The 12121-nt window shown below is 40.7% G+C and overlaps 1 protein-coding gene across 8 annotated transcripts in view; it reads left to right on the plus strand.

Moving 5' to 3' along the window:
- Nucleotides 1–12121, plus strand: part of MAGI1 (membrane associated guanylate kinase, WW and PDZ domain containing 1) — a 692842-nt gene that overhangs the window by 613597 nt on the left and 67124 nt on the right. For all 8 annotated transcript variants that reach the window (XM_021706368.1, XM_008072888.2, XM_021706369.1 and 5 more), the window contains one exon: nucleotides 62–682. In XM_021706368.1, coding sequence (XP_021562043.1) covers nucleotides 62–682 — 621 coding nt within the window. The remainder of the gene's footprint in view (nucleotides 1–61; nucleotides 683–12121) is intronic.

Genomic DNA, 12121 nt, shown 5'->3' on the forward strand with positions numbered 1-12121 from the left:
AATGTTGGTATCACTTTGATGGACGCTCTTTTTTTAACCCGCAAACACTTATCTTTTACAGGGGATGTAATTGTCAGTGTGAATGACACCTGTGTTTTGGGACACACACATGCTCAAGTTGTGAAAATCTTCCAGTCCATTCCCATTGGTGCCAGTGTGGACCTTGAACTCTGCCGAGGTTACCCATTGCCTTTTGACCCAGATGACCCCAATACAAGTTTAGTGACCTCGGTAGCTATTTTGGATAAAGAACCAATTATTGTGAATGGGCAAGAGACCTATGATTCGCCAGCTAGCCACAGTAGCAAAACAGGCAAAGTCAACGGCATGAAAGACGCCAGACCAAGCAGCCCTGCTGACGTGACTTCAAGCAGTTCCCATGGCTATCCCAACGATACTGTCTCTTTGGCTTCCTCCATAGCCACTCAGCCGGAACTCATAACTGTTCATATAGTCAAAGGGCCCATGGGCTTTGGTTTTACTATTGCGGACAGTCCTGGTGGTGGCGGCCAGAGAGTGAAACAGATTGTTGACAGTCCAAGGTGCCGAGGCCTGAAAGAAGGGGATCTTATAGTGGAAGTTAATAAGAAGAACGTTCAGGCTCTTACTCACAACCAGGTGGTAGACATGTTGGTCGAATGTCCTAAGGGAAGTGAGGTCACATTGTTGGTGCAACGAGGAGGTAAGTAGGTTTGTTTTGTGTTCTTTGGGTTTTTTTTAAATTCCAAATTTATTGCTTAACTTAGTGGACTTCAGGTGACCAGTTGGGACTTTTAAAATGTGGATTCCTTTAAGTTTATTTTTAATTAACTATTTGGAAATGCATTCAAAATGCCCTCTGATTTCCCCAAATGGTAGCCTCTTTGGCATAAAGGTTATGGCTAATAAACTACGTTAGACATATGCAGAGTGATCCTTTAAACATAGATCAGATTGTCCTTTTCAAAAATCATTAAAACCTAAGCCATTTGTGGCACACGACTAGTCCCAGCTATTCGGGAGACTGAGGTGGGAAGATTGCTTGAGCCCAGGAGCTTAAGTCCAGCCTAGGTAACACAATGAGACCCTATCTCTAAAAAAAAAAAAAAAAAAATTTTTTTTTTTAATCAAAAAAACCCTTTATCCAGTAAGTCTCCTGAACCTGGCCTGCATAGGGTGCAAACTGTGCTCTAACCACTTTTCCAACCTCATCTCATACTCCTTTCTCCCTTTTCAAGGTGCTTTAGCCACCCACCATGGCTTCTTTTCTGGAGTTTAATGCTACAAGCCTGTACCTGCCTCAGGGCCTTTGTACTTTCTGTTCCTTCTGCCTGGAATATTCCTGTCCTAGCCCTTCCCAGTCTTATTCAGGTCTCCTCATGAGTGAAGGCTTCTCTGATAACTTTATCTAGAGTAGCTCCCCAACACCTCCATGTAATCTCTATTACACCACCTCATTTCTTCATAGCCTTTGTTGTGATCACTATTATCAGCACGAGGCATTATTTTATATACTTATTTTGTTGTTTGTTTCTCTTTCACTAGACTATAAGCTCCATAAAGTCAGGGTTCTACATCTGCACATTGACAGCTGTTAGCCCCAGCATTTAACACAACACCTGATTCCTTTTAGGTATTCATGAATGAATAGATATTGAATGAATAAATAGGCATGCAATTATTTATTTTTGGTAGGAATAAAAACTCCACTAATCATAGTAAAAACTTGCCTCAACACACTCACATTTTAATGAAGTAGTTGAGCGTTTCAGAGATCTAGGATATTTTAAATCTTGAGACACCAAGCTTCCTTTTTTCTCCTTGCCTGCCCCTCCACCCTCTTTCCAGACCTGGGATCTCCCACTGAGAAGTCTTTCCCACCATCTCATGTTTTCTTGCTCCCGGGTTGTGTATTTGTGACTAGTTTCACATGATGGGTCTGAGAATGGTTGTTCCCTGATCCTTGCCAGCATGATTTGCTTCATGCACAGCATATTTGGGTCCTCCGAGAAGAGATCAGGAACAAGGCTTTTATTTCCTTTTGGTTCTCTTGCTATAGAGGAGTTCATTTGTGTTGCAAGTTTTTGTGAAGCTACATGTTCTGTGTTCAAAATGGTCAGAGCCACTGGAAAAAAATCCCAGAGCAACTATGTGAATTGAAATGTTCGACCCTTGTTGAGCAGTTAGTTATAAAAGCCATTGTGCAGATTTTACTTTTAAAAATATTATTTCCACCAGTTTTAAAGTCTCTTCTTGTATCTAGATCACTTGACTGTCCAGATAATTTTCTTGTAAGCAGTGACCGAGATGTGATAGGAGACGATTTGAGCGTCAGAAGGATGATGATGAGGATAATGATGGTATTGATGATGGTGATGATACCCAGCACTTGTAGACAAGCTGACGATCGACAAAGTGCTTCCATGCCTGCACATGCCTCTCCTCTGATCTTTGCCACTTCCCTGTGAGGTAGGAAGGTACCAGCCACAGTGAGACGTCCACCCTGGCTCTGGTTTCCAGTCCAGTGCTCTGCCCTACTTAACTCTGAGCAACACTGATTTTTGCATAATTGCTGAAGACTGTGGCTGACAACCTGGAAACTTTCAAATAGTTCTTGGTACATCAGGCACATCTCTGATGCAGCCACTGCTCATTTGACAGTCACAGACTACCTTGTATGCCTGCCTCATCTATTTGCTCCTTCATTTCTGTCATCGATGTGTTGAGTTTTTCTATCCCATTAGATTTACTTCTGAGGACACCAAATATAAAGTCTCATTGCCAACCTAGTAATTTACAACACTTACTGGAACCATACTGTAATGAATTTGCCCAAACCAGCAAACAACTAATTATAGAAACACATCCTGATTTTAAATATGTTTGTGTTCTCTCTTCTTAATTCCTTAGACCTTCTTCTTGTTAATGCTGTTACATTTTATAACATGCGTAGGGGAAGATCCAGAATATGTTGTCATAATAATCAACATCTACATTGATTTTGGAACCCGAGAATTTAAAATCACTGTGACATCAGCAGTCTTTAAAACACACCATATGTCGGGTGTCTGATTTATGTATAGGATGGAAAGTTTGTACATCTGCAGTTGGCAAGTCAGCACCAGCTACTATTAATCTTTCTTGAAAGCACATAAATATGTTTGTTTCTGCCATGCATTAGTTAATTAAATCAGGGCTGACATTTAATCATCTCTTCTGTGTGGTGGGGGTACAATGAGAAGGTTTGATGAAGGTACCATGACAGCATCTAGGTTGAATGAGAAAGTAAATGGCCACTTCACTGATTCTTTTTGCAATGAATCTCATTTCTGTCGTAACTGCTAGTAAGCAGATTGGTAAGCTCATTAAATTCACACCATTCATGATTCTCAGGAATTAATATCACAAGAAATGAGGCTCTCAGTGCTTTAAAGAATGAGCCTTTTTTTTTTACTTTGAGGCAGAACTTACTACATTGGTAACATCTATTTTAATTCTTAATCTCTGAAGCTTATTTTTGACATTTGTTCTTGTCAAGATCCAGTATATTTCATTATGACTTTTTTTTTTAGTCCGTCTTCCTCTTCTCATCCCGAAATCAAGCTAAGGTTGAAATATTATTTGTAAATTTTTGAGGTCATACAATTTCCTGAGTCAGGCTTGGAGCTACTAGGGGTGTATTTATCCACATGCCCAGGTAGCTGGGACCATCATAAATATGTTTACAAGTCTTCTCTCTGTAAATGTCTTCCTACCTGTCAGCCCATCACTCCGGTTTTTGAGGGTAGCTCCTTCTTCCTCTGCCTGGCTCCTATCTTCCTATTGTGTGTCCTTTCCTCCTTCTCCCTCTGCTGGAATGTGCTTTTTATTGTTTTATTTTGAACTTAGTTCTTACTTTCAGAAATCCTGTCACCTGACACCAGTGTGAGTCTAGGGACTTCTTTTGGGGTATTTAGAAAATCAAACTAGAAGATAATTATTAAATAGTTGATGATTTTTAATTTGTAAAAGCAATAGAATTTGTTCATAATGGATTTTTCTTTTTTAAAAAGGATTATATGTAGGTACCATAACTACCTGTGTTCCTCTATTTAAAATATTTTGTATGTTCAGCTAATTCACACCTATCAGTAGGTGTTACACTCTCTAAAATATAATTTTGGGCTGAGTCAAAAGAAGATTTCAAAAGAAGATTTGGCAACACTATGAAAGTAGAGAACATATGTTTTGCTTTTGAAAGTTTATATTGAAAAGAAAGATGAACTGGGGGTGTCAGGAGCTGGCCTCTAGTTCAGACTCTGACCTTACACCACTGTATACCTTTGAGTCAGGTTCTGTTTCTACCCTGACACCCTCCCCTCCCCTCCCTTCCCCCCTTGTCAGTCACCTCTCTCTCCTCCCTTCCTTCTTCCCTCCCCTCTCTCTCTCCCTTCCTCTCTCCCTTCCCTCCCTCTCTCCCTTCCCTCCCTCTCTCCCTTCCCTCCTTCCTTCTTTTTTTTTGGGTCAGTGTTTCACTCTGTTTCCCAGGCTGGAGTGCAGTGGCACGATCACAGCCTCCTGGGCTCAAGTGATTCTCCCGCCTCAGCCCACCCATACCTGGCTAATTTTTTTTTCTTCTTTTTCTTTTCTTTTCTTTTTTTTGTAGAGACAAGGTCTTACTGTGGTGCTCAGGCTGGTCTTGAACAATCCTGGGCTCAAGCAGTCCTTACCACCTCAGTCTCCTAAAGTGCTGGAATTACAGGCATGAGCCACTGTACCTGGCCCTATTTTTTCATCCAAAAAAATGGATATTTTGAACTAGCGAATCTTTTAGGCAGTTCCTTTTGGCTCTAATTTTATGCAAAGAATCACTTTATTGTTGTATAGAGGAAAGACCACAAGTTTCTGGAGTCAGAGGATGGAAATTTGAATCCCAGCTACTGCTTTATTCACTTTGTGACCTTAGGCAAGTGACTTACCCTCTCTGAGTTTAGGTTGACATCCGAAAAAGATGGGATTAATATTTCTTGTCTTGCATGGGCATGATGTACATAGATTAAATAAGGTAGCATTTGTGCCAATTCCTGACCTTTTAGTAGGCATCACCTGATCAGTCAGTGGTATTTTACTGATATTGCTTAATATCAGAAGCAATTGGATGGGGAAGCTTTTTTTTTTTTGAGTTGGAGTCTCATTCTGTCTCCCAGACTGGAGTGCAGTGGCCTCTCCCGGCCACCACAGCCTCGACCTGCTGGGATCCAGCAATCCTTCCGCCTCAGCCTTCCAAGTAGCTGGAACTACAGGCGCGCACTACCACGCCCGGCTAATTTTTGGTTTATTGTAGAGATGAGGTCTCGCCAAGTTGCCCAGGTGGGTCTTGAACCCGCGGGCTCAGGCAATCCATTCACCTCAGCCTCCCAAAGTGCGAGATTACAGGCTGAGTCACGGAGCCTGGCTGGGAAGCATTATTATTATTATTTAATAAAGAGCTCTAGGCAGGACCTACAAAATCTTAATATCAGTATATTATGTTCAGGCATCTCTATATATATATTTTTAGAAGTTCCGCTAGTGATTTTGATGTACAACTAGAATTGCAAATAATGTTAGACTTTTGCTCTAACAGTGACTTCTAGTTTTCATTCTATGATATAGGCATATAACTTGGGGGAAATAAGTTTATAAACCTAAAGCATTATTTTCATTTCCAAGTAATGTTCTTCTTTTAAAGTTCGTTTTATAAGCAACAGATTTCTGAGTCTTCCTTAAGGTCCCTTTCTGCTCCCATGTTCTACATTTTTCAACTTCAGAGAAGAGAGTAGAAGAGAGGACTTGATACTGGAGATTCTCACTTGGAGCACCATCCTCCCACTGGCTTTTGCTGAGCACGACAGTAATGAAAGTAATGTTTTGCTGTCTAGTTTGCACAAGCCATATACTGAATGCTCATTCAGATCACTGAGTAATTTTAGGGTCTGATTAGAAAGTCATGAAATGTTAATATTCCTGGAGGGCAGGGCTATGTCCAACTTATACTCTTTTATTTCTGGCACTGCGTGGGGAACCTGGAAATTGGGAACTTCTCAGCAAATACTAGCTGAAGAAATTAAACTTAATTCATAAATCACAATAGAAAATTAACCATGTAGCTTTATAATCACACTTCATAAGTCTAAGAAGTTGATAATAAGGATAGAAGGCAAAAATTAGATATGAAAATGTTGGTGGCGATGGTAACGATAATGATAATGTCACTACTCTCATTTACTGAGCACTTGCTGTGTGCCAGACATGTTATCACAGTACATGCAATACACATTGTTAGAGGCCCCCCAGCAGGGGCCTCCAGAATGTTGAGTCAGGCCCATTAGGGTGTGGGTATCTGGTGTGCAATCTGATGCCACATGAAAGATGCAAAGAATTGCACAGAAGTTAGATTAGAAAGTATAGTTTATTTAGGGAGTTAATGAGAGAGAGAGAGAGGAGATTCACCTCTTCAAGGAACAAGAGGGGGCCCAAAGCTTAGGAAAACATGGCCTGGCCATAGCTCAAAAAGCACATGGCCACACCATAACTTAGCAAGACAATGGCCCTGGCTGCTCATGGCTGAGTCTTTTCATTTCTTCCCTTTGATGGGGGAAGGTCATTAAGGTTATTGGCTGGTGGTCTGCTCCACATCATCATGAAGGAACAGGTAAGCGCAGGTACTGATGTCAGATGATGGACAGCAGGTAGATGGTGGGTGAGTCATATGACTGCTGCCACAATGATGGGGCCTGTCTGTGTCACAAAGGTCACAAAGGGTTGATTAGGTTAACTTGGGTCTTATGAGTGAAGGAAAATGCCTGAAATAAAAAATCGAATTAGTACAAAACAAGCTGGGGATAGGGGTTGTAAAGCAACTCTCAGTAGCTATCTCTGAGAAACCAGTTCTGTCCTTGACTAGTAGAGGGTAAATTAAGTGAACTGCTAGAAAAACATGAGATTTAGGCAATGTTAAAATGGCTGATCATTGTGTATATTAAATCCATGCTGTGTCCTTTCACACATACACACATTCACGCATATGCCCACACATGCACGCACACGAATAAAACCGCTTAACACTTCATTGTTACGACCACATTGAAACTGCCACTAGTTTACAATGTGATTTTTCAGTAGGATCCTCTGTGAAATTAAGGCAGTGGTTGTTAGCTTCTATGCTAGGGGAAAAAAAAATGAAGGAATTGTTTTTGTTTTAGGTGTTGAAACCCCATAGCTGAATTTGGTGTAAATTAGTATAAAGCAACGGAGATATTTCTGACTTTGTTGGGAAAGCATGCATAAAATTTGTAATGAAAACTTTATAATAAATCCTTCTACAATGTGTGAGACACATTTCTTAAGATTTTATATGTCATAATCTTTTTTATTTTAAAGATGTAGTGTAAAATATATATCATAATTTGTAAGAGCCCCTGAGGTAAGTATAATCTTAGCTCCATTTTAAAGAAGAGTGAGCTGAGGACCAGAGAGTGTTAAAGATTTACCCAAACTCATACAGCTAGTTAGTGGCCAAGCTAAGATTTGAGTCTAGGAATTTTGGCTCCAGAGAATGCCTAGCCACCCTGCTAAACAGCCTCCTGGCCTATAGGCAAGAAACTCCTGCAGGGCCATAACTGTTGAGGAGTGTATCTTATGTATAAAGGAGCGTATAAAACCCAGAGTCCATTGGCAAATCGATGCCACTTAATTCTCATCAAAATGTACTGATGATATTTAGTTCATTAAATCCTCATTGATCCAAACAGAAAAAGCAATATCTAATCTCATCATCTAAGCACATCATTAGCATTAGCTTCTCTCTCTCTCTCTCTCTCTCTCTCTCTCTGTGTATGTGTGTTTTCTTCTGAAATGATGCAAAACCATCATAATTAGACCCCCAGTGAGCTGTGTGCAGAGAGTTAAGCACAGTGATAAGACATCTCTCCTTTTTGCCCTTTGGTCTTGAATTGCCCATTGTACTTCTAAAGTGTTTGACTGCCACAACTGCCTAAGGTTGACCTGTAGGGCCTCAGGAAGGGGAATTCAGGTTGTGTATTGTGTGGTACCCTAATGGTGTTGGAGTCCTATCCATTTCATTGGCAGATACTGTCAACTCTCTCGTCTCAGTAATATTCAGTCTCAGCTTATGTTCCACCTCTTCCCTGCCCTACACCATCCATCGTGTGACACCTGGCCTTGCTGCAACCTAGCAGCAGGTCTCAGTGCTTTCCTCCAGTCCATAGTCTAGCTGGAATGATTTAAATTGTATTAGGCAGTCCTCATGTCAAAATGGTTTCCCATCATTCTGTGTAAACACCAGAAGCCTGTGTCAGGGCCCTAGCACTTGCTTCTTCTTCTGTGGTTTCCTTCTCCCAGGTAGCTCCAGGATGCCCTCATTCACATCCTTCAGGAAGGTCCTCAGCTCGAAGGTCCTTTCATCTGAGAGGTCAGTGCAGTCTTGCCACATAAAATAGAATAGCATCCACCACCACCATCACTGCCTGCTACCATGAGCATCCTCATGCGCTCTGCCTACTTGTGATCCCTGCGAGAGCTGCAACGCGGTCACTCATTACTTAATTCCTGCTGCCTAAAAATGGTGCCTGGCCCATTGTAGGTATTCTGAAAAGCATGTTCATTGAATGAAAAGATGAGTTAATGCCAGACCCTTTGTTTTCATACAAGCTAATCCTCATTAGAACTTTCTGAGGTGTGAATAGCATCATGGTAACTGAGGAAACAGGCAGCAGGAGATTGGCCACCCCAAACTCACACAGCTGAAAAGGTGACAGAGCCTGAGTCTGAACCCAGATCTTTTTGCTTACAAAACCTGTATCCTCTGTCACAGGCTGCCCTAAACAACAAGTAAATGCATTGCTCTGCCTGTCTGTAGCCAAGATCCTGCAACCTCATGCCAGTGCACCAAGTTGGTGCAGAAGCCTGTTCTCCAGCATCTAGTAAAGTAGCCACTGTCTCATAAATTAAAATTACATAAAGTTTAAAATTCAGTTTCTCAGTCCATCTGGCCAGATTTCAAGTGCTCAGTAACTGTCTGTGGCTAGTAACTACCATATTGGACAGTGCAGATAGAGAACATTTTTATCATCATAGGAAGTACTATTGGACAGTACAGTTATAGAGATTTTAATTAATTTACCCTCACAAGTGAGAGGCTGAATAACCTTTTTTTTACCCTTTCTCTTATTTTCATACTTTTGCATAGAAGAAAGTATGGAATTGAAGGCAATTTCATGATCGATGGGTTTATTTTTATGTAAAGGGTAATAAAAATAGTTCTTGCATATTAAATTTTTCTCACACCTAGGTGCTACTCTAAGCCCTTTATATGTTTAACTAGATGTGAGAGGGTGCAAGGAATTGAGACTCAGAGAACTTAAAATCTGCCAAGTCTAAGTGCTTGTAGCAGTCTCTTCTTTCTCATTCTTGGCCTGGTCTCCTCTAGTGTTTGAGGGGTTTACAGGACCTCTCCCTGGCCAGAAGTTGCTTAAGGAGTTGCCCTTAAATTATCTTATTAAAGTACCTTTAATCCAAAAAGTGAAAGAAACTTTAAAACCCCAAAATTCTTCCATACCAAATATGTGTAGTCTGCCACGCGAGCAAGTTATAGATTGTCAGAACTCGGTTTGAAAAGGAAGATGTTGAAGTCTCCTTGGTGTATTTATCTGATTCAGTGATTCAGTATCTCAGACTAATCGACCTTACGCATCACTAATCTGTGGCGCTTAGTTTTTCTAATAATTGTCTAAGTTGGGTCCTCTTGTCACATCCAGGATGCTGCCTGACATCTTCCTAGCTGTTAAAAGTTGTTCAAGTTAAAATGAGCAAACCTGCTAGCACTTCCACGGTGCCCCACAGGATGGCGTTCCAATTTGGTATTCAGGAGCCTTCTGGCCTTTATTAGGAATGCAGTTTTAAGTTGCTATTTTGATTTATTGCTAGGGTTTAAAGTTATCATGGATTTTATTTGAGAATTCCTTATCGACGGAGGAGGTCACATGTCTATTTGAGATGACTTACAGCAAGAGATGAGATAAATATAAAAATGTTTCTACTTTGGATCTGTCTCTCATTACATAATACATAAAAATTACTCCTCACTTTCCCATCTTAAGGGAACTCTGGTTTCTTTATGGATTTTTGGTCTTATAGTTTTTAAACCTAAGCAAACTTTACTTATTTGTTCTAACATTTATATGCAATTTCAGACTTTATTGGATGATTTGAGTTTTGTTCTTGTTATAGTCATAATGCAAAATGATTGGCACACCTAAAACTATTACTTTTTTTCTACAAGGCAGTGTCTCATTTTCCTTGAAGGTAAACTTAATGCACCAAGTTACTTGCTTATATGCATTATTTATTATGAGAGAGAGAGAGAGTTTGTGTGTGTGTGTGAGAGAGAGATTTATAATTTTTGTTAAGGCATGGTGACACTTCATGCCTTGAAGAGTGGCAACATTTCTAGAAGAGTGGTGAAATAAAATTGGCATGGTGGACAGGCTATAGAATTATTATTCTGTGCTTCTACTTAAGGGCTGAATCGGAATGTAAAGAAGGTGCTTTGTTGTCCCTTTTGGGAACAAATTCATTAACATCATGTGCCAGGCATCTTCTAGGCCCTGGGACTAGAGTAGCAAACAAAACAAACAGGCTCCTGATTTCAAGAAGCTTTTATTCTTGGAGATAGGGAGAAAGGGCAAACATAAACAGATGAACAAGAAAACGTCAACCAAGGAAAAGTACTGTGAAGCAAATCAGACAGATGAAGCGAGCAGGTGTGGCAGGCCTAGTACCAAGATATGAGTGATCACAGAGAAAGGAATAATATTCCAGCAGGAAGGGACAGTTCTTTCAAAGACCCAAGAAATAAATGCAAGGGAGACCAATGTGCTTGGAGAAGGTGGAGCAGAAGGGTAGTGGCTGAGGTCAGAGATAGGATACCAGGATCAGAAGTTCAAATTCCATTTTCAGTCTAATTTCACATGGTGAAGAGTCAGGCTTCCAGGAACGTGTTCAGATTTTCCTTCTGTCTTATATGTGAAGAATATATTTTAGGGGGAGCAGGAGTGGAAGGGGAGCCCCATTTGGGCTGTTGCAGTGGTTCCAGCAAGGGGATCAGTAGCTTGGATTAGAGTGATAACAGTGGCTCATGGTAGGAGAGATTGGGGATGTGTTGATGAGAGTCCACAGGGAAAGAAGTTGGCTTTTTTTTTTTTTGTAAATAGCCTAAGAATAGACTTTGTGGGCCATACGGTCTCTATCCTCAGTACTCTGTTCTGCCCTTGTAGCAGGTGATATGTGCACAAATAGGTTGGTTATGTTCCAAGAGAACCTTTATATGACCCACAAGCTGTAGTTTGCTGACCTCAACTGGAGGAGGAAAGGAAAAGGGAGGAGCCAAAAATGACCCCTGAGTTTTTTATCTGGGCAGAATCTTTGCTCAGATTTGGATACTGATGTAGGAACAGATAGGACCTGAGCCATGGAATCAAGGGTTCTTTCTCACATGTGTTGATTGTAAAATGGCCTTTTGACATCCACGTGAGGCAGAACTATGGGAGGTTATCTGGAATCTGGATTTGGTGATGGTGATATATAATGTGCCATTATCATATAATTGAGAGTTCTATAAACTGTGGACTGTGATCTGTTACTAGGCCTTGAAATCAATGTGTTGGGCCATAGCCAGTGTTTTGTTTTGTTTTGAAAGTGAAATAGAATAGAAAACATCAGAATGTATCACAGTCACTAGATACTAGGTACATAAGTACTTTTTTCATGAAACATCTACTGTGTGTGTGCAGATACATCCATGCATACACATCTATATGTATGTGTGCATGAATATGTTGTTAAATGTATTTCTCAGTGTGGAGTGCATTCACAAAAGCTTGTAAAACATAGAAGTCGATGATGTTTAGAGCCGTGTGGCTGAATTAGATCATGGAGGGCAAGAACGGAAAGAGGAGAGAAGAAGCACAAGACAGAATCCTAAGACACATCACCGCTTGGATCACACTGAGTAGGAGGCCCCTGTAAAAATGGAACAGCCAATGCAAATAGGACAAAGAGCAGGAAGGCCTTGTATCACAGAATCCAAAAGAAGACAGAGTCT

The sequence above is a fragment of the Carlito syrichta genome, unplaced genomic scaffold, assembly GCF_000164805.1.
Source record: "Carlito syrichta isolate Samal-C Ts95f unplaced genomic scaffold, Tarsius_syrichta-2.0.1 Scaffold315490, whole genome shotgun sequence".
Lineage (NCBI taxonomy): Eukaryota > Metazoa > Chordata > Mammalia > Primates > Tarsiidae > Carlito > Carlito syrichta.